Genomic DNA, 21,480 nt, shown 5'->3' on the forward strand with positions numbered 1-21,480 from the left:
TGCATTGGTTAGCAAAGCATGGGTCAGCTACTTTTGAGGGAAACGGCTTTTTAGATTTTTCTACCTTTTCACTGTGTTTCCAAATACCTGTGGTATCTTGTTTAAAATGCTCATAGCGCTTCCTTCAATGCCACTTTTCCTCCTGCAGAATCTTCTGCAGACATTTTTGAACATTCTAAGTTGAGTGCTATAGCACTAAACCAATGCAGCTCTTTAGTGACTCAAGATATCGCAATGGTGCTGCTATAGCACTTAAGCACCATATTGATCTAGTGCTATAGCACTCAACTTAGAACATTCTGAAAATATAACTCTGAGGAAGACTGCGCAGCAAAAGAAGGCAGGGGAAAGGGTAGTGCTGTTTGAAATTACCATAGCGCTTCAGAGAGAGCTCATTAATGGAACAATATTCACTGTATAAAATCCCCATCCCTGTTTTGCTTCACTCAAAAACGGGACAACAACCAATCACTGATAACATGAAAATCATCTCTATAAGATAAAGTAGAATATTTATTCAGGCAAAATATCTTGATGTTACTCTTTAAAAAATTAAAATATTTTTCTTTCCCCTATTGCAATATTTCTAAGATACTTTAATTTTTTTGTCTTTAAACCCTCAGCAAAATCAAACAAGATACAGGATCCCACACTTATGCAACTGTAGGACTGTTCCCATCTATGATTTACAGTGTTTCCCAGGTGTAACGATAAATTCCATCTTTAATACTTAGACCAGTAAAACAAATTTAAGATCTGGGCAGCCCTCCCTCATTAACCTCCCCCACCCCCAAACTCACGTAGCTCTGAAAAGATCAAAACGGCCTTTGTCCTGTATATGGAACATGAGATCTCCACCATTAAGGAATTCCATAACAAAGAACAGATGTTCCTATTTACAAACAGAAATAAACAGAACATTAACCCATTGATATGACTAAATATTAATAATAATAACAATAACAACAACTTTATTTTTATAGTCTGCTTTTCCTGGTTCACCAAGGGCAGGTAGCAACAAGACATACAGTCAAACGTTACATCGATAAACAGTTTTCAAACATTTTAAATTAAAACATATTAATTAAATTATATTATTAAACCACCTCCATCAAACCTTATAAGGGAAACTCCATTTCTGTTGGGCGCTTTGTGGATGGGTCTATTGTTTTGGGAGCAGGGAAGCCAGCGTTTTCTTTATGTTAATCTCCTGGTCTCAGCCATATAATTGGTGGATCAACTCGGTCTGTTGAAGGTCTCAAATAAGGTTGGGTGCTTTGGTGTCCAAAGTAGCAAGCACTGCAGCATGGGGTGGGAAGGCACAGGTGCCAGCCGGTGCACACACGCAGGAGCAGGGCTCTGTGCCTGTGTGTGAGTGCTGGCCGGTATACCAGCACCCAAACCTCCCCTCTCCCGCGCTCCGTGGTGCTGGCTGCTTCAGGCACGAACAGCCGCTTTGGACACTGAAGCACCCAACCCTAGTCTCAAAGGGCCCTGATCTCATCAGGGAGAGCATCCCACCAGGTTGGAGCCAAGAGTGAAAAAGCCCTGACTCTGGTCAAGACCAGTTTTATTTCTTTTGTGCTGGGAATCCTGAGCAAGTGCTTATTGCTGGATCTCAGTGCTCTTTGGGAGGTATAGAGCAGGGGTAGTCAACCTGTGGTCATTGAGATGTCCATGGACTACAATTCCCATGAGCCTCTACCAGTGTTTACTGGCAGGGGCTCATGGGAATTGTAGTCCATGGACATCTCAATGACCCCAGGTTGACTACCCCTGGTATAGAGGAAGAGAAGGTTCTGTAAATACAAGGGCCCCAGACTGCTAAGGGCTTTGAAGGTTAGCACCAAAACCCTGAACCTGATCCGCTCTCCAATCTGGAGTCAGTGTAGTTGGGAGATCACTGGTTTGATAAGGGCTCTTCATTGAGTCCCAGTAAGGATTCATGCTGCTGCATTCTGGCCTACCTGGAGCTTCTGGATCAGCTTCAAGGGTGGCTCTGCATAGAGTGTGTTACATAAGTCCAGTCTGTAAGTGACCACTGCATGGATCACAGTGGCTAGATTGGATGCTTACAGAGATGGTGCAAGTTGTTACACCTGGCAGAGATGGTAGAAAGCCTGGCGGGTGACCTTTGTGCTCTGGGTCCCCATAGATAGGGAGGCATACAGAATCACACCCAGACTCCTGACAATGGTCATAGGTGCCTCCCTATCTATGTATGTACCTAGGTGTGCCAGCCTAGCCAGAGAACTTTGCTGGATTTAATTTCAGAACAAAAAAGGAAATCACGAGGCACAATGATGTAGTAGCCTTCTCTATATTTATAAGTGATAAGGTTATAACAAAGTCTAGATAGTCAAACAAAGAGTCAACCAAAATGGGATCCTAGGTTAAGTAACCTGCTTTCTGTTCTATCTTTGTCAGTGGTTGCTCTTTAATTTCAGCCAACTTCTCTTGAGCCAGTCTATCACAGCTTCCAAAAAGAGAATCTGGGGGTATTGATAGATTGCCATTCATCAACAAAAATAGCTGGGTGTCATCAGAGTAATTGGCAAGGTCTGAGTGGGACCCAGAGGCCTCCTGTTCACTAGCTATATCAAGCTTGGTGATAGCTAGTGGGAAGCTAGTGGCATGACTACAGAATGGGTGTAGTGTCACCTACATCCTGATAATAATGCTGCAGCATTCTGTACTAACTGCAGTCTCTTGAGAACTTCAAGGGCAAAGCCATTACTATAGTTTAATTTTGATGATACTATAGCATAAATCTAAGTAGCTACATCAGCTGAATCAGAGTAGGGGGCCATCTTCCAGGCTTAATTTGTAAGAAGGCCTCTTTGCAGCTGCATTAACTTACTTCTTCAGCAATAATGCTGGATCCAGTATATTCCCTAAGCTCTTAACCGGGTCAGCAAGAATTAGCAGAACTCTTGTCGAAAATGGGCAGTACAATCTCCTTGAAGGCCTCATCCCTCCCAACTAGCTTTAGTTTAATCCTGTGTAAATTCAGTTTCTATTTGTTCCATCCCCCATTTCACACAGTACTCAGACTTGGTTCAAAACCTATACTGCATCTCCAAAGGATTTGCGTAAAGAGCTATAGGTAGATATTTGCTATGGGAGCAGTGCTGGGCTTATTTTTTCAGCATGAGTTTCATTTCCATACTGTGGGCTTCTCATTGGGATGCTGAACACAAACACTTCAAAACACAAACAGCTTTAGTATAGTTCCATCTTTAATCATTTTGAACTATAATCTCCTCAGACTACTTATTTTTCTATGTGGATGCTAAATGAAGTTCCTATTCAAATCAACAACCAACCACAGCACGATGATAGTTTCTTTTAATATGAACCATTCGTTAATTTCTCCACAGAACATGCAGATGCACATCATTCCTCATATGCTAAGCTCTTAAAAATATACCTTGACCTCCACAGTCCCATTTTTAATCATATATTTGCTATCAGGCTTTCTTGACTGGAGATATGACAGTCTTTTACTATGCATAATATCTTCCAGTAGTCAGATGGATTATTTCTGCTACCTACTGCTTATTGTATTTCCAAAATAAGGCAGAACTGCAAATTAATACCTCTGGAGAACTGAAGCAATCTTGCTTGTCCTGAAATTAGTTACCAATCTGTTTCACTATGCCAGTTTCAGCATAAGTAAAATTGACTACATTATACCTTAGTCTGAAAAGTACAGTAGAGGTGGGTAAGAAATGGATTTTCCCATGCAAGTGCTAAGACCCGCTTTTCTACCATGGTGCATTCCACATCATCATCAATAAGTACTACATCCTTTTTCAAAGCTTTTATAGCAAAAAATTCATTCTTTCCTTTCAATTCGGCAAGCAGCACCTGTAAAACACCAACAAAAGATGAATTAGGGACTTCCTAGCTGCTAAATTCATGGAGAAAGCTAGGGAGTACCAGAAGAACGTCTACTTCTGCTTCATTGACTATGCTAAAGCCTTTGATTGTGTGAAGCACAACAAATTGTGGCAAGTGCTTAAAGAGATGGGAATAACAGAGCATCTTATTTGTCTCTTGAGAAATTTATATGCAGGTCAAGAAGCAACAGTGAGAACTGAACATGGAATCACTGACTGGTTCAAAATTGAGAAAGGAGTTCGGCAATGCTGTATACTGTCGCCTTGCCTATTTAACTTGTATGCAGAGCACATCATGAGAAATGCGGGATTAGAGGAGTCACAAATTGGGATCAAGATTGCAGGGAGAAATATCAACAACCTCAGATATGCAGATGATACCACTCTAATGGCAGAAAGTGAAGAGGAACTAAAGAGCCTGTTGATGCGGGTGAAGGAGGAGAGTGCAAAAGTTGGCTTGAAACTCAACATCAAGAAAACAAAGATCATGGCATCCGGCCCTCTCAATTCATGGCAAATAGAAGGGGAAGAAATGGAGATAGTGACAGATTTTATTTTCCTGGGCTCCAAGATCACTGCAGATGGGGACTGCAGCAAAGAAATTAAAAGACGCTTGCTCCTGGGGAGGAAAGCTATGGCAAATCTAGACAGCATCCTAAAAAGCAGAGACATCACCCTGCCAACAAAAGTGCGTTTGGTCAAGGCTATGGTCTTCCCAGTTGCAATGTATGGCTGCGAAAGTTGGACCATAAGGAAGGCCGAGCGTCAAAGAATTGAGGCTTTTGAACTCTGGTGCTGGAGAAGACTCTTGCGAGTCCCTTGGACTGCAAGGCGAACAAACCGGTCAGTCCTAGAGGAGATCAGCCCTGACTGCTCTTTAGAAGGCCAGATCCTGAAGATGAAACTCAAATATTTTGGCCACCTCATGAGAAGGAAGGACTCCCTGGAGAAGAGCCTAATGCTGGGAGCGATCGAGGGCAAAAGAAGAAGGGGACGACAGAGAATGAGGTGGCTGGATGGAGTCACTGAAGCAGTAGGTGCAAACTTAAATGGACTCCGGGGAATGGTAGAGGACAGGAAGGCCTGGAGGATCATTGTCCATGGGGTCGCGATGGGTCGGACACGACTTCGCACATAACAACAACATAAATTGAAACAATTTTAAAACAATTTTAGGGCCTGAATTACCCCCAATTTAAAGCTTTTGCTTCTAAAACTTTATTTGGGACAATATACATCTGTGAATATCTCTTTTCTGTAATAAATGTGAATACATCAAAAGTATGTTGTCAGTGAACCCACACTTAAACAACATCCTCAAGACTGGTCCAGCATAGGTATTAGCAGTAGGTGCAAACTTAAATGGACTCCGGGGAATGGTAGAGGACAGGAAGGCCTGGAGGATCATTGTCCATGGGGTCGCGATGGGTCGGACACGACTTCGCACATAACAACAACAACAAAGCTGCTAAATGCCTCTTCTCTGGGTCTTCTGTGAAGTTAATTCCGCAGGTCCTGCAAAATGGAGCTCTTCTGTCAGGCATTTGGTTGAGGTTGACTGAATGAACACCATCTATTGGTCTCCCCAGAATCCCTTCTCCTTAACTAATTAACCTATGGAGTCATAGCTACCATGTTAATGTTGCTACTAGTTATGGAATGTTATAAAACCACTGTTATTACTGTTGTTTATTTGATGATGTTACTGAATTATACTGTACGTTATCCTTATGTTCACCTATGTTCTATGTAAAGTGCCCTGAGCTGCAAGGGCAGGCAGCATATGAATGAATGAATGAATATGAATGAATGAATGAATGAATGAATGAATGAATGAATGAATGAATAGTAAGAAAAAATGTTTATAATGTATATGAATGGTAGTTACTGGCTTGCATCCCTTCAACACTTTAGACTTCTGGTGTGGTGTTGTTACCTCAAGTCATCACTGGAATGCAAAAGGGAGCTCCTCCGCCAGGCATTTGGTTGAGGTCGACCAAACCACCCCTTCCAGTTGGCCCTCAAGCACCCCCCCCCTCTATGACCAACACTAATCGGTTGCCCACAGGGTCCAGTAAGAGTTGAGCTGAGACTCTCACAATTTCTATTTTATGGTGTTATTGTTATGATCTTGTTATTATTGTTATAATATTACTGCTGTTACCTGTTACCATGTGTTAATTGTATCCTTCCCTGTTTTATGTAAACCGCCCTGAGTCCTCGGGGAGGGCGGTATATAAATATAATAATAATAAATAAAAATATCAAAATGCCCTGTATAAGCAACAGACGATAAGAAGATTCTGTATGTATATTATCTACGTTTCTATTAAACTTGATTATCTGTGAAAAGACACAACTCTGTGGGAAGGAGGATAGCTCCTTTCCCTGTATGGGCCTGTTTTATTTACTTTACTTCTCTGTGGAGGCAAACTGACTAAGAATACTAGGTAGAAGAGTGGTGCCTTCTTCCCCTTGTGCAGAGGGACCTCTACTGACACAGTCAGGGAGGGTCTCTTTTCACTATGGAGTCCTTGGCTATTGCTACCATCACTCACAGCCCTGCCCTCAATCAGATTTATAGTGTCTTTAGCTTGTACTGTCTTGAAGAATTACTTGAATTGTTTTTCCTTTCTCCTATTACAGCAGATTATCAAACAGGAAAAGCTATGCCCTGAAAGGTACCTACCTTTCCAAAACTTCCTTTCCCGAGAACTTTGTGGAAAATAAAACTATCTATGTTGAATTTCCTTCTACTGGATGGTCGTGACAATGATCTTCCCTCCCAGAGCTTATCATATTCATTATTATCTGTAGAAGCAAAATGACAGTTTTTAAGTAAGATTAAGGTCCACCCACAATTCTGCTACTTAATATGGTACTTCAAGTACCAAGATATAACAAAAAATGCAGTGAACCACTGAGCATGAGCTTGCATAAATGTGCATGAAGTTATATATATTATGGGGGAAGTTTAAATTGTCATAAAAAGCTACCTTAGACTAACAGTGGTCATCATTGGGTTCTGAAACAAATACTTGGATTAATACAGGATTTGAGAAGTTGTTACATTTTTGTGTATAACTTGCAGGCTTCATACTGTGGGGCAATCCTCCCAAGGATAACAACAGTGTGGAGATGTGATGTTCAAAGCAGAAAAAAGAAACAACCTTCATTCCATGGATGAAGACATATTTGCACTAAATCTCAGAGAGGCACACTGAATTTATAAGTGTGACTGCATATACCATTTGGTGAGTGTCATGACACCAAATTATATGCTAGGAATATAGAGAAGGAGTGTGTGTGGGAAAGGTAATACTAAGTTAGTCACTTATTACAGAAAGTGTTTTACATAATTAGAGTTGAATTCTTTTGTTACAGATGTGACAGATTTTGTTTATACTGTAGTGGTAAACTAGCATGTTCCTGTTAATAGACTGATCTATTCACAACAGAAAATGTAGTAAGGTTTATCTCTTACCTGTTGTATCTCCACCTAATGTTCTAGGTTTCTTATCAAAATCCTGGTAAACACCCACACTGTCTACTGACCCAGATTCAGATTTTCTGGAAGATTTCTGGATAGAAATGACATATACATAATATTCTAGAATGCAGTTGAAAAATGATTAAGTTTTACTTATTTATGTATTCATTTATGTATTTATGTATTATTATTATTATCATCATCATCATCATCCACCACTCCCAGACTAGCTGGCTTGTGGCAGGCTACAAAGTAAGACCCCCACAATAAAATCACATTAAACCCACCATTTCCTACAAACTGTGTGTATATATGTGTGTATGGTGTCTGTGTGTGTGTACATACACACACAGCAGAGATAGGCCAGCTCCCATGAACTTTTGACCTGAAATGCATTTGTGGCACATGATATTAAGCTTGTTTTTCTTTACTGAAATTATCTCCATGCACACAAATGACAAGTGACTTTAAATACTACATGTGAGGTTTATAGATAGGCTTGTCACATTATGTATTCTTGGTTAACAAACTGCTGTATATGAGCTCTGTTTGTGAAGAGTTTTAAGCTATTACCTCAGACAATGGTTCTGCCATACCATCTGTACTTTCTCACCATTTCACCTTAATCAATATGACTAGAAAGGAGTTGTTGCTACTTTAATTTTAATAAAATTACTTTTCTAAAAATGATTGATCTGGACCCCAAAGTAATTTTCACCAGCACCAGAAATGTATTGTGGGTCTATGTGGAAGGAGTAATCAGTGAACATTCTCCCTTCTTCTGCCCTACCTTATATGGCTTATGGTAATTGAAATACTCTTGCTTTTGAAAATCCGATGGAAAGTGGTAATCTACTTCAGTATGTTTTTTTTGTATCCCACTTTTTACTAACCGAGGGAGTCTCAAAGTGGCTTACAATCACCTACCCTTCCTCTCCCCACAACAGTTACCTTGTGAATTGGTACTGAGAGAGCTCTGAAAGAATTGTGACTGGCCCAAGTTCACCCAACAGGCTACACGTGGAATAGTGGGGAATTAAACCAGGTTCTCCAGATTAGAGGCCACTGTTCTTAACCACTACACCAAGATGGCTCTTAGGTGTCAATTAATACATATCTAAGAATAAAGGACTTTATTCTTTCTAGTCAAATGCTACTGTATTGCAAGTTATTACTAAATAAGGCAAATAAGATCAAGTAAATATGTAATAACACTGCCATTTGATAAAGAAAATCCTCCCACAATTTTCTGCTTCTTCCAAAATCCAGGGAAGCAAGGGAAACGTAAGCTTCCACACAGTGGTTAAGTAGATAAACCAGCTTATAATTCATTATCAATTATGTTACCACACAATAATGGTAATCTGTATTCACACATAGATGACATTCGAAAATATTCATAAAAGAAAGGTAATCTGCAAAGACTGCAAATGAAGCATACCTGACTAACTTGAGTTAAAGCTTCTGCCAATAGTTTCTGATTGATACCACATAGATTAGCCACTTTCTTTTGACATTTGTGATGCACATTCATCCCACATTCTAAGGAAATAAAATTATAATCATGTTATGTATGCAGACACTGACATATGCTTTGATATCACGCTAATGAATGATTGTAATGCACCCAGTTGCTAGCCTCTTCTATAGTCAGCGACAACCAATGAAAAGTCCCTTGAATTGACCAATTGTATGGCTTTGCTAAAAGCCAATCAAGTTCCTGGGTGGGAAGCCTGAAATGTATATAAGTTTGTGCGGTTTTTTATTTACTGTTTGGTGTTGGTTGTTTTTGGAGTTTAATAAAGAGCTGAGTTACTGAAGAAACTGTGCCTGTGTCCACCAGACCCACAGATCTAACAAATCGTCATCATCATCATCACCACCATCATTTACTTTTAGACCGCCTCTCTCCGAAATTGAACTCAAGGTGGTTTACAACATAATTAAAATACATAAACAACATACTTCATTAAATTCAGAATTTAAAATTTAAAAAATTATACCAAATCTCTAGCTAGCAACTAATTTAATAATCTAACTAACTACTCTCCCTATATCCCAACCATCATTTATATTTCCTGCCCATTGACTATGACAGGAACCTCTGTCAGTGGCATGGAAGAAAAGGGGGTGCCAGACCTGCAGGGGGAGGCCCATGTTTGGTTGGCTCTGGCCTCAACTATAGGCCTGGTGGAAGAGCGCCACCTTGCAGGCCCTACAAAACTGTAATAGCTCCATCAGGACTCTAGTCCCAGTTAGCAGCTCATTCTACCTGGCTGGAACCAGAGCCAAAAAGACCGAAAAGGTGGATGCCTTTGGGGCCAAGAATTACCAATAAATTTGCACCAGATGAATGAAGTGCTCTCTAGGGGGCATACTGGGAGAAGCGGGTCCTCAGATATGCAGGTCCCAGACTACATAGGGCTCTAAAAGTCAATATCAACACCTTGAATCTGATCCAGAACTCTACTAGGAGCCAATGCAGCTGCACTGTTAACAATAATAAACTGTTGAATGCATGTGATTTTTTTATAAGACATTTAACTGAACTCAGATACAAGTTTACTTCTTAACTATCAATACTAAAGAGAGGAGAAAACCCATGTCACTTCAGTAAAAATCCGACTAGATCTGGAGGCTGTTTCTGTCCATTTCTTTGAACACAGGATGAAGGTATACTTCTTTAACCAAATAGGGTGTGTGAAAGGGTTAAACACAACATACCTCCTTCTGTCTATTTCTGCACCAGGAAATTGGCATGACTCACTGCTTGTCCAGTCGTGGGGCTAGTTCCTACTTCCGCATGACATTACAGTTGGTCTGGCCTGGCCCAGTAAAGGCCTGGCCTGATACAGGCCTTAATTGCCCTGTGGCAAGGGAACACGGATAAATCTACATTCCCTTTTTGCCCCAGGCATCAAAGGTGCCTATATTGGGCCTGGGCATCTGAGGAAGAATTGGGCCATCCTGGCCTGGATCATCTCCCCCATGCCCGAGTATGGCGTCTCAGAAGGGACAACAACAACAAAAAAAAACATGCCCCAGGCAGCTTTTGTTTTAAGAATGTGATATTGCGTTGTTAGGCCATATCTCATTCTTACAAAATATTTTAAAGGTCCATGCAGCTCTGCAGCACAGCAGAGCCTTGATGATCTGGCTGCCATGCAGGAGCACACATCCGAGGCAGACGGGGTGCAGCAGGCCAAGTACTCCCCTATGTGGAGCTAGGAAGTGGTGGGGCAACCTGCCCTGAGCCAAAACTTGGGTGGCAGCGTAGAGCAATGCCTCCCATGTGGTAAAGGTCTTTGAAATACATATTGAAGAAGTCATGCCTTCACCTGGAAAGTCTACAACAGTCAAAACAAAGAGACCCTACCTTCACATTTTAATCCTTGTTTAACCAGCCCCCAGAGAAGACTACCACAGTGGTCACAAAATGTTGGACTCATGTAGTTATAGACTTTGAATCTGTGAGGCATATCGATGTGGAAGCGTTCCTTCTGAAACTGAAAATATATTTACATTACAGTACAATAACCCAAATATTTGGAATTTCCTCATGTTTTCATGTTTGCCAATGCAAAATTAAAGTTGTTTATGTGATTAAAAGCCATAGACTTAAAAGAACTAAAATGCATTTATAAAGGGAAGCTCTGAAATCTATTCTTTCTTTAGCAAAATACATGGACTATAGGCTTGTGGCAAGCAACAGACAATTTAAGAAAAACTAACAGCCTTGAATCACTTAACTCCCCTCGACTAAAACTATTCATATATAAGGTCTTTTAAAACTCCAAGAAATGCAGTTAGAGCCATTATAGGAAATTATTTTCCATAGTTAAGTTTTAAGTGGCTTTTTGCTTCTATGTATTAGTAATCATGCAAACTTTAGTTTATTATGATTTAGAAGACATTTGGTTTTATATTATTAACACAGGGTGTATCTAATTTTCCCATCCTTCACTGTGTCCTTAGAACAATCCTATACATTAGATTAATCCATAAGAAAGTGACTGGCCTACGCTTAATGGCAGAACAAGAATTTGAACAGCAGTCTCCCATATCCTAGTTCAACACACTCACTCTTAACTAGGTTGGATTTTAAAATTTAAATTGGATTTGTATGTTTTCATACAAATATATAAAACTTTGTATAAGCATATAACAAACATATAACAAAAGATGCTTGCTCCTGGGGAGGAAAGCTATGGCAAATCTAGACAGCATCCTAAAAAGCAGAAACATCACCCTGCCAACAAAAGTGCGTTTAGTCAAGGCTATGGTCTTCCCAGTTGCAATGCATGGCTGTGAAAGTTAGACCATAAGGAAGGCCGAGCATCAAAGAATTGAGGCTTTTGAACTCTGGTGCTGGAGAAGACACTTGCGAGTCCCTTGGACTGCAAGGCGAACAAACCGGTCAGTCCTACAGGAGATCAGCCCTGACTGCTCTTTAGAAGGCCAGATCCTGAAGATGAAACTCAAATACTTTGGCCACCTCATGAGAAGGAAGGACTCCCTGGAGAAGAGCCTAATGCTGGGAGCGATTGAGGGCAAAAGAAGAAGGGGGTGACAGAGAATGAGGTGGCTGGATGGAGTCACTGAAGCAGTAGGTGCAAACTTAAATGGTCTCTGGGGAATGGTAGAGGACAGGAAGGCCTGGAGGATCATTGTCCATGGGGTCACAATGGGTCGGACACAACTTCGCACCTAACAACAACGTAACGAACATATAAAACTTACCATTGTATCTCTGCTGTTTGCTGCAGTACCCGTACACCTTCCAATGATTTTATCAATGCATTTTTTGTGAATAGCAGCATTGCATTCTGCAGAAACATCAAAAACAAATAACAGTACAGCACTTAAGGTTTGGGTTGGGGGGGGGGTTATGAGAAAATAGAAAATTGAAAACAGTCTTTTAAAAAAGTGAATATACCAGTTTCAAATACCTTTCCCTCCATTTTCATTAAATATTTGTATTAGTTTTGCTTATTTCAAAGATATGAGTGTATAAAACCTTTTACTGTAATTAGTTTATCCTTCAACTGGGATACATAACACAACATGTGTTCATTTTAAGTGCTATAAAACTGTCATTTCAGAGAACAGATTAATACATTCTTACATAGAAATGACAGCTATATCTTATTCTGTAAACTCTTATTAGCTGCTGGTAAATGATAAAGCAGTGGTTTGGGCCACATAATTGTTCATAGATATTACCTTCCAAGAACAAAAGATGACAGAATTAACTTACGTCTACATTTGTATCCCTGCTTGTTGAGCCCCCTGTAAGACAGGTCAGTGGGAAAAGGTCACAAACAGAACATAAAACTAGATCTTCAGAATTCAAAGAGAAACCAATCAATCAGCCAAAGGTCTTATTTATAATGCAATTCTAATCCCAATATAATATCTGTATCTTTCTTCCACCAGCAAAACAACTCTAATTGTTTTAGCTGACATCAATAGCCACCTACAGAACATTGATTTTTCCAGTGCTTTTCTCCACTCCTTCAGTCCTTCTGATTGGTAAGATCATTCCTAGGGTAATATGGTTTGCATGGAGGAAATGTGCAGATAGATAGGGGGCAAGACTTGTGTAGATTGGAAGAGGATTGCAGTATGGACAACGAAGGAGTAAAATCGCTCTTTTCTTTCTTCTATCTGGTGTATGGCAGCAATGTAAGTTAGGAAATCAGAAATTATGCACCTTTTCCCCTTTCCCACTACACTCCTCTGACCCACACAGCTATTCTTCCACCTGGATCCTATGACCCCATGAATGATATTTTCAGAATCTGGAACAGGCTGCAGGAGTAAAGTGGAATACAGGATAATTTTGTATACTTTTTGTGATGCATTATTAGAACAAGGCAAACAAGAACACTAATCTCAAAACACAGAGACCACAGCAAATAGATTATGGAGAACAAACTGAAGCTGATTCCAGATGATAAATGTAGCTGATGATGGATCCTGGATCTAGAGAATGAATTAATGTCAGCAGCTTCAAAAGTTTTTATTACTTACATTCAGTTAATCAACTATGCTCTTTCCTGGGACAGGATCTGACCACAGTCATTTGTGCCTTTGTAGTGTAATAATGGAGAATCTAGTCTAACAAGTTCTTTACTGAAAAGTGCTTCTAAGCTTTTGTTGATGCATCACTATAGCTAGATATTTCATAGCTGTCATGAGCTAGTCTCTTGACTGAAACTGGAATTTAGAAACACGTAAAATCAATTGTGCAATATCTGCATAAACTAACAGATTTGATGGGCTCGATGAAAGACCAGATTTTCAAAAGGGCCTTTATCCTCCTCCCTTACAGAAAGCTATAAATATCTTCCATCAAGTTCTTTTAAAGACTTGCAATCAGAGGCAACCTGGGGGGAATCCATGAACAGAATTTGCAGCTGCAATGCGCTTGTGCTGTGATTGTTATCAGGACCTCACACTGAGAAAGGATGTGACTAATGCCAGTTCCAAAGTATCACCTACAGTAGAATATGCTGTACCCTGCTCCCATCCAAATTGCCATATGCATCACTGATATCTTTCATAACATTCTTCTCTGACATCCAGACTGCTAAAGAGATCTCACATATTCATAATTATGGTCAGCTACAGGTTGATTTATTTAAAGACTCAGTGACAGTACTTGTCCTCACCAGACAAAATCTTTGCACACAGAACAAAAGGTAGGCTGTCCAAAGAAGGTAGCAATAAATTCATGGTTTTTGATGTAGTGGATTTTGGCCTGTTTGATTGCTCCTCTTCTGTTCATTGTCACAGTTCCCTCCTCATCCCTTAATGACTGCTTGCAATCTAGCAAATGAAAAAAAAGTTCAACAAAAGTGAAATTGTTAAAGAAACAGTTTCATATTATAGCATTTGTCATCCATATTGCCAATCAAATGGAAGATGATTAACAATAAAATACCATGTCAGTAATCAGATACCCGTTCCTCTTTTCCCCCATCTTTCTTGTAATGTTTTACATTCGTGCAGTCCTCCAGGACAGCAAAAAAGTTAGAACTTTTATTTGACATCATCTGGAAGTTCCATGCTTGCATCTCCAAGACCCTGGTCCTTTCAGCAGTGTTTCCCACCATGTCAAGTGGGCTCCCTGAGAAGGTGAGGAGAGCATGTTACCCCTGGACCCCTCTTAAAGACACCACAGGACAGGGAAAAGACCATGAAAAGACAACCTCCCATACATATCTCAGGCTCAGAATACAGATGCCAAAAGGACACTGGAGAAGCAGCCTTGATCAGATTAAGTTTGACAAGCAACTAAACTGCTAGTTAAAACTGGTTGACATGCAAAGAAGTTTTCATATACCCTCTGCAAAAGGGTTAATCCTGAAGGCAGCATTCTGACTAGTTAAGATAATTTGAGATTCTGGCTATGTAAATATGGTTAGTGTTTGTATCAACAAAATACAGATATTACATCATACTTTAAGGGATTTTAAAAACTGATGCAAACATCAAAGGAAGACTCATTCTTGATTTAATTATATGGGCAAAATATGTTGCCTGTATCTTAACTATTGTGTTTGGATTATCTTGTTAGTTAAATTTTGCCCTCAAACAAATACTAGTAAAAGAAATAATTTTATTTGAAACTCAAAACTAGCAGATAAAGATTATTTAATCCAACTTCAATACAGGACTCCCCCAAAACAGGGAATTTAGGTATAAAATGATTGGGATTGGAACCATACAACAGGTTCAGTTTCTCTTCCAGACGGACTTCCTCGCTCTTCAGCATATGGACAATAGGATCAAACAAAAACTGATGAGATCTTTTGCTCCTTCCCTATCCTACCATCACACCTAGCCCAAGAGCTTTCTACTACGCTCTGCAAACATCATCCTGCATCATCATTGTACTCCAGCTTCCCTCCCTCCATTTCACTTACCACCAAAGCTCCACATCTATCCTCACTCAGGCACCCCCATCAACAGCCAGCTGTATCTGTTATACTTCAGCAGCTCCTTTCTCTTGTCCCTACCAGTACTAAAGTACACACATATCACTTAGATTAGAAGGTGGATCAGTGCTGTAAAATAAGAGACTAATCACACCAAGATTGAGATGGTCACTATTGTATTTATGAACTGACACTGATTATTGCATCAATAAACAATTGGGGCGGGAACAATGAGTGAAATTGGTTTGTGCTTCAAAAGAAAAAGGAAATCCCATACTTGTGGAAGGTAGTTGAGCGAGCAGCTGCGGACCACTTGCTAGCGTACCTGAAAGAAGCATTGGTTCTTGACCCCAATCCAGCTTCCACTCTGGCCAGGGGGTGGAAATGGCCCTCATTGCCCTGATTGATAATCTTCAGAGACAGCTGGACCAAGGCACATCAGCCCTACTGGTATTACTAGATTTCATGGAAGCAATTGATATGATAGACCATGAGCTATTTGCCCACTGCCTCGTTGATGTGGGGACATGGGGGATAGCCCATCAGTGGGTTACCTCCTTTCTTTGTGGTCAAGGACACAGGGTAGCAATCAGGAGAACCATTGCATCTCTTCAGTCTTCAGTGTGGAATTCTACAGAGTGGTTCTCTCCCTGACATTATTACACATCTTAATGCACTGTCTTGCCCAGCTGATCCAGAGCTATTGGCTTGGGTGCCACCAATATGCTGATGATACCGAGTTCTATCTCCTGATGGACAAGTGACCTGATGCCCATCCAGACTCACAGGGCGGATGTTTTGATGTCGTGGTGGGGTGGCTCAACTGCACAGATGGCCAGGAATTGGGTATCATCTTAGATGCCTCCTTGTCTATGGAGGTTCAAGTCATGAAAGTAGCAAAACTGGCATTTTTCCATATTCACCAAGCCAAGCTATTAATGTCCTATCTGGCCTGAGAACACCTGGCAACAGTGGTTCATGTGACAATCACCCCTAGACTGGATTATTGTAACTTGCTTTACGTGGGCCTGCAACTACAACCAGTCTAAATTACAATTAATCCAAAATGCCACTGCATGTGTCCTCACTAAAATATCATGGAGGAAACATATAAGACCAATATTGCAACAGCTACATTGAGTTCCAGATTCAATTCAAGGTTCTGGTGTGAGCTTTTAGGGTCATACGCAGTCCTGGATCTGCATATCTAAGGGATAACCTGTCTGAATATGCCCCTCAAAGAATGTCACAGTCATCTACAGCTAACTGATTGGTAGTCCTCAACCCCAAAGAAGCATGACTAGCCTTGACCAGGGCCTGCTTGGTTGAATCAGCTCTGAGAGAACATCAGGGCCCTGATGGAACTAGCACAGTTCCACAGGTCTTGTAAGACAGAGTCCAGATCATTATATGGGCTTCCCCTACCAACTGACTTGGATACCTCCTCCTACATGCCCACCTGTATGATGTTATGTTGTTATCTTTTAGTAGTTTTAAATATATTTATGTTTTTATGGTTTTATTGTTCATACTGTTGCACTGCCCTGAGTTGACTGGCTCAAGAGGGGTGGACCATAAATATAAATATCCTTACCACAATTCTATATATTTTTGAAATGGCCATCTGGGCGGCGCTGTCTGGGTCTTGGGGCTGCTGTCCGGGCCTGTCTGACCATCCAAAACCCCAGGCAGTGGGCCAACCCAGATGTTTCCAGCAAAGCTGGGTGCCTCTGGATTGGGATGGCCCCTAGACCGCCCGCCTTCCCAAGCTACGTGGGAGCACTCACCCAGCCTCGCCGCCACTCAGCTCCTGGCCGGGGCGGTCTGCGTTTGACCCACTTGGCTCTTCCGTCACTTCAGAATGCCCTGCAGCCCTCCAACTGCCCGCTGCCCCTAGCCCTCCGCCCACTGCCGCTCAGGCCACTTGCCAGCCTCCTGTCCGCCACCAACCTGCTTGCTTTTGCCGTGCCCATCGCCTCCAGTACGTACCCCCCTTGTCCTGCTCTCCCTGTTGCTGCCTGCTAGCGCCCATTGCATTCCTGAATGCAATGGGCTTTTCAGCTAGTAAATAAATAAAATAAAATAACAACTAAGGTTCTTATTTTCTCAATGAAGTGAGCTTATGAAAAATTTAAAACTAGACATTCCAATAAAAATACAATTCTAGTGAATTATATTTGCTCTTAAAGACAATACAGGATTTCAAAATAAGTTGTTAGAATTATAAAGGAAGCAATGATTCCAAAGAAAACATTTAAATCAGTGTTAGCAACACTTAACTATGTACAGATTAGTGAAATTCAGAATAGTGATAAAAATGGATTCCAACTCCATCTTCCATACAATAATTCACAGGAGTACCTTTTAATACTACAGATAACAATAATTTTTAAATCTTAATATAAAGATATGTGGTTCACTGGCTGAGCACATGCTTTACATGCAGAACAGAATCATAGAACCATAGAGTTGGAAGGTACCTCCTGGGTCATCTAGTCCAACCCCCTGCACTATTCAGGACACTCACAACTCTATTGCTCATCCACTGTAACTTGCTACGCCATTGAATCTTCACAGAATCAGCCTCTCCCTCAAATGGCTATCCAGTCTCTGTTTAAAAATTTCCAAAGATGGAGAATCTACCACCTCCCGAGGAAGCCTGTTCCACTGGGAAACCACTCTTTCAGGAACTTCTTCTGGATGTTTAGATGGAATTTCTTTTTAATTAATTTCATCCCATTGGTTCTGGTCCTAAGGCAAGAGAGAACAACCCTGCTCCATCTTTTATATGGCAGCCTTTTAAATACTTGAAGATGGTTATCAGAGATTCAATCGGAAGAACTACCAGTTAAAGAACTTCAGATACCTGTTGTGGTAAAAGTCCTTTCTCTGCCTGTTCTGGAGAGTCACTAAGTGCTTAGATGGACCAAGGGCTCACTTGAAAGTAGACAAGTATAAGTTTCAACTTCAAGTATCTCTTGACAACACAGATGATCACTTCCCCATATAAAAAGTGTATGACACAAGTCCACATAAAAGGCAGGCATGAGTTCCTACATACACCGGGGCCCATCAAGATATGCAGAAAATGTTTTTTAAAGAACCTTAACATTACAAGTAACAGGGAGAAACATTTATACACTGCCTTGAAATGGCAGCTTAGTAAATGGAGGTTGAGAGTTACTCATAAGAAGCTTGATGCTTGCTCTCCTTGGACTTTGTATCTAAGAGAGAAGTGATGTAACCTTTTTCTCCAGAATCCCCCTTTGCAGTTTAAAAGATCACAATAAACTGGTCTTAGAGAACATGTGCTCAATTGCTCAACTACAAAACCTGCTATATCCCCCCCCCCTTATCAAACAGCTGGCTTGCAATGACTGATCACAGACAGCTCTATGGAAATTGAACTGGAAAGGACATTTGTCTAGTGGCTCTGTAGGCTTCTAGACAGGAATCCAATTACCCAAGACTAGTGATATGCACAGCATACTTCTGTGTAAAGATCTCATGGATCACCATAAGAAAGCCCAGTTGAGGAGCTGTGCTACCTTTTCCATATAATTTTTGGTGGGTCTTACATAAATGTGCAACAATAATGATATAACCAAACAGTTTCCTTTGCAGAGTCATGCTTGATACTCATTATTTTGCAACTCATGTATTTCACAGCACAGCCATCCCTTTCTTCTCCCCACAACAGACTCTCTGTGAGGTAGGTGAGGCTGAGAGAGTCCTGATATTACTGCTCAGTCAGAACAGCTTTTATCAGTTCTGTGGTAAGCTCAAGGTCACCCAGTTGGCTGCATGTGAAGGAGGAGCAGGGAATCAAACCTGGCTCGCCAGATTAGAAGTCTGCGCTCCTAACTACAACACCAAGCTGGCTCTCCATGAAAAGACTACCAAGTCTCACAATAACTTCTTGCAAATGTCCTGTTGAAATGAATAAAAGTCATGAAAGACTCATAGGCAGAGGGGAAATCAGACTGCAATAAGGCACACTGTTAGTTATCACTGTCAGAGTGATTATTTTATGTCAGTTCAATTTAAATTTCCTGTTTTCATTAATTTACCATATACATAATCTATAGATAAAATTAGACAGAACATCTTTTCAGATATCCCTTTAAAATAAACTGTGCACATCTACCCACTAAACATTCTTTCATAAAATACAATCCAAAAATAAAAATGCTAGCCTTATAATAATTTCTCTCCCTCATTCCCATAAAAATGTAATGTCCTGATTTTGTAAGAATTTGCACCCTACTGAAACTACTAATTTTTCAAATAAGAGTCACAAACCCCTTCTTCTTGAAGATGAAATCAGAAGCATGGTATTTCAATGTGCAGAAACAAGAATACTACTCCGGCTGCCTCCCAAGCTGCTTAATGCAGAAATGGAGAAGCTCAATGCTAAAGTAAACCATCTACTGTGGTGCTGTGACTGGATAAGGTCAATAATTTCATTTAAATAAACAAAGTCATCTGGAACTAGATCTGCTTTCTGTGAGCATAATTTTTTAAAAAAATAATAAAAAAGTAAGACCTGTTTTGGTGGTCACCAACTCTAACATGCACTACCAATGACAAACAGTATTTCTTCTCTTGAACATAAAAAATAGCTTTTTGTCTTTGTTTTAAAAGGTAAGAACGTAAGAATATTTTAGGGCTTCGGCTTTTAAGGCTGAACCCATGGAACTCAGCTATATAAAATGTGATGACCATGGATTTGCACTGAGTATAGTAACAGGCAAAAGATGGTGTGTTCCACTTTGATGACAAGTTGATGGCAAGATCCTGTACCAGAGATGTCATAAGCATCCCTTTATCAGAATTCTATGAATAGTTCTAGATTATTTCAGTCATAGATATTCTTTTTATTTATTTTTCAATTTATACTCTGGCTCTTCCAGCATGCCAGCTTAGGGCGGCTTTCAACATTTTAAAATCATAAACATTTATGGAAAAATTACTAATTATCAATTTAATATAATTATAAAATCATAAAATTAAAAAACATCAATAGCATCAGGTGTTTCACCAGTTAATTTGTTTCAAAGCATTTAAATCTTGTATCATTTTCAGGGGGGGGGGATCCATATAGAGGGAGCCCAGTTGATGTTTGACCAAAGTCATTTGACAGGGTATTATAGAACTCTTGAAGTTGTGAATGCTACCAAAGCTGGATTCCTGACCTTTGACACTAGTAAAAGCATGCTGGAGGAAAGTAGTATTTACTCTTATAAGAAACAGGAACTCATTTGGATTTTTAAAAAATTATGTGACTTCATAAAGATTGTAATTAAACTGGAGTTGAAAAACCTTCCTTCAGTCAATTATTGTGCTGTTTCCAATCTCATTTTGTGGGTAAAATGTCTGAGTGATTGGTGGCAACTTTCAGCATATCTAGATGATTAAACTAAACTAAATTAAACCTGGCTCATAAAATTGCACTCTCCTAATCAGCCATGTTGATCCATGGTACCACAGCCAGCAGGATGAATGATCATAATGTACTCAGGGCTGCCCTTACAGGAAACCCAGAAAATTTCATTGGTGCAGAATACAGCAGCTGTATGTTCACTGGGGTAAGCCAATACAAACACATAGGACCTGATTTGGACTATGCGTGTATTTGTTTCCAGGCTCAAGTTAAGAATCCGGTTCCTAATCAATGCTTTACACTATCTGTCTCTCTCTGTATAAACCATGCACTCACAGATCCACTTCTTAAATGTACCACCTCCTGTGGCTACTCAGTTTGCCTCAGCATTTTCAGTTATTTTTCTCACACCATGGTATGGCCTACCAGTTCTTTAGAAACAAATGTAAATCTGACTTGAGGTAAAGAGAATGATGTATGTCACTTTACATCCCATTGGGTAGAAAGGCAGGGTATAAGTGAAATGAATAGATAAATAAAATTCTTTGGAAGGCTTTTCATAGGCTTACCAATTTTTTTCATTTACTGAAAATACAGGTGATTAACTTGGAACTTTTGTTAATGAAAGAATTGCAGTTTTTAGTATGAAATAGGGAACACATGAATTTCTCTGACCTAAGTTTTTTAGTGCACTGACCTGGATAGTCAGAGCTAGCCAGATCTCTTCAGATCTCAGAAGTTAAGCAAGGTTGGCTCTGGCTA

General features: G+C 40.2%; 1 protein-coding gene across 3 annotated transcripts in view; it reads right to left on the bottom strand.

Annotated features, from left to right (window-relative positions):
* The window catches only part of PRKCD (protein kinase C delta), an 82,021-nt gene that overhangs the window by 13,069 nt on the left and 47,472 nt on the right, over positions 1–21,480 (bottom strand). For all 3 annotated transcript variants that reach the window (XM_077325755.1, XM_077325753.1, XM_077325754.1), the window contains exons 5-13: positions 14,067–14,223; positions 12,650–12,681; positions 12,133–12,218; positions 10,769–10,898; positions 8,834–8,934; positions 7,387–7,483; positions 6,592–6,713; positions 3,697–3,870; positions 801–892 (exon numbers count right to left, since the gene is read on the bottom strand). In XM_077325755.1, coding sequence (XP_077181870.1) covers positions 801–892; positions 3,697–3,870; positions 6,592–6,713; positions 7,387–7,483; positions 8,834–8,934; positions 10,769–10,898; positions 12,133–12,218; positions 12,650–12,681; positions 14,067–14,223 — 991 coding nt within the window. The remainder of the gene's footprint in view (positions 1–800; positions 893–3,696; positions 3,871–6,591; positions 6,714–7,386; positions 7,484–8,833; positions 8,935–10,768; positions 10,899–12,132; positions 12,219–12,649; positions 12,682–14,066; positions 14,224–21,480) is intronic.

The sequence above is a fragment of the Paroedura picta genome, chromosome 3 (genome assembly GCF_049243985.1).
Source record: "Paroedura picta isolate Pp20150507F chromosome 3, Ppicta_v3.0, whole genome shotgun sequence".
NCBI lineage: Eukaryota > Metazoa > Chordata > Lepidosauria > Squamata > Gekkonidae > Paroedura > Paroedura picta.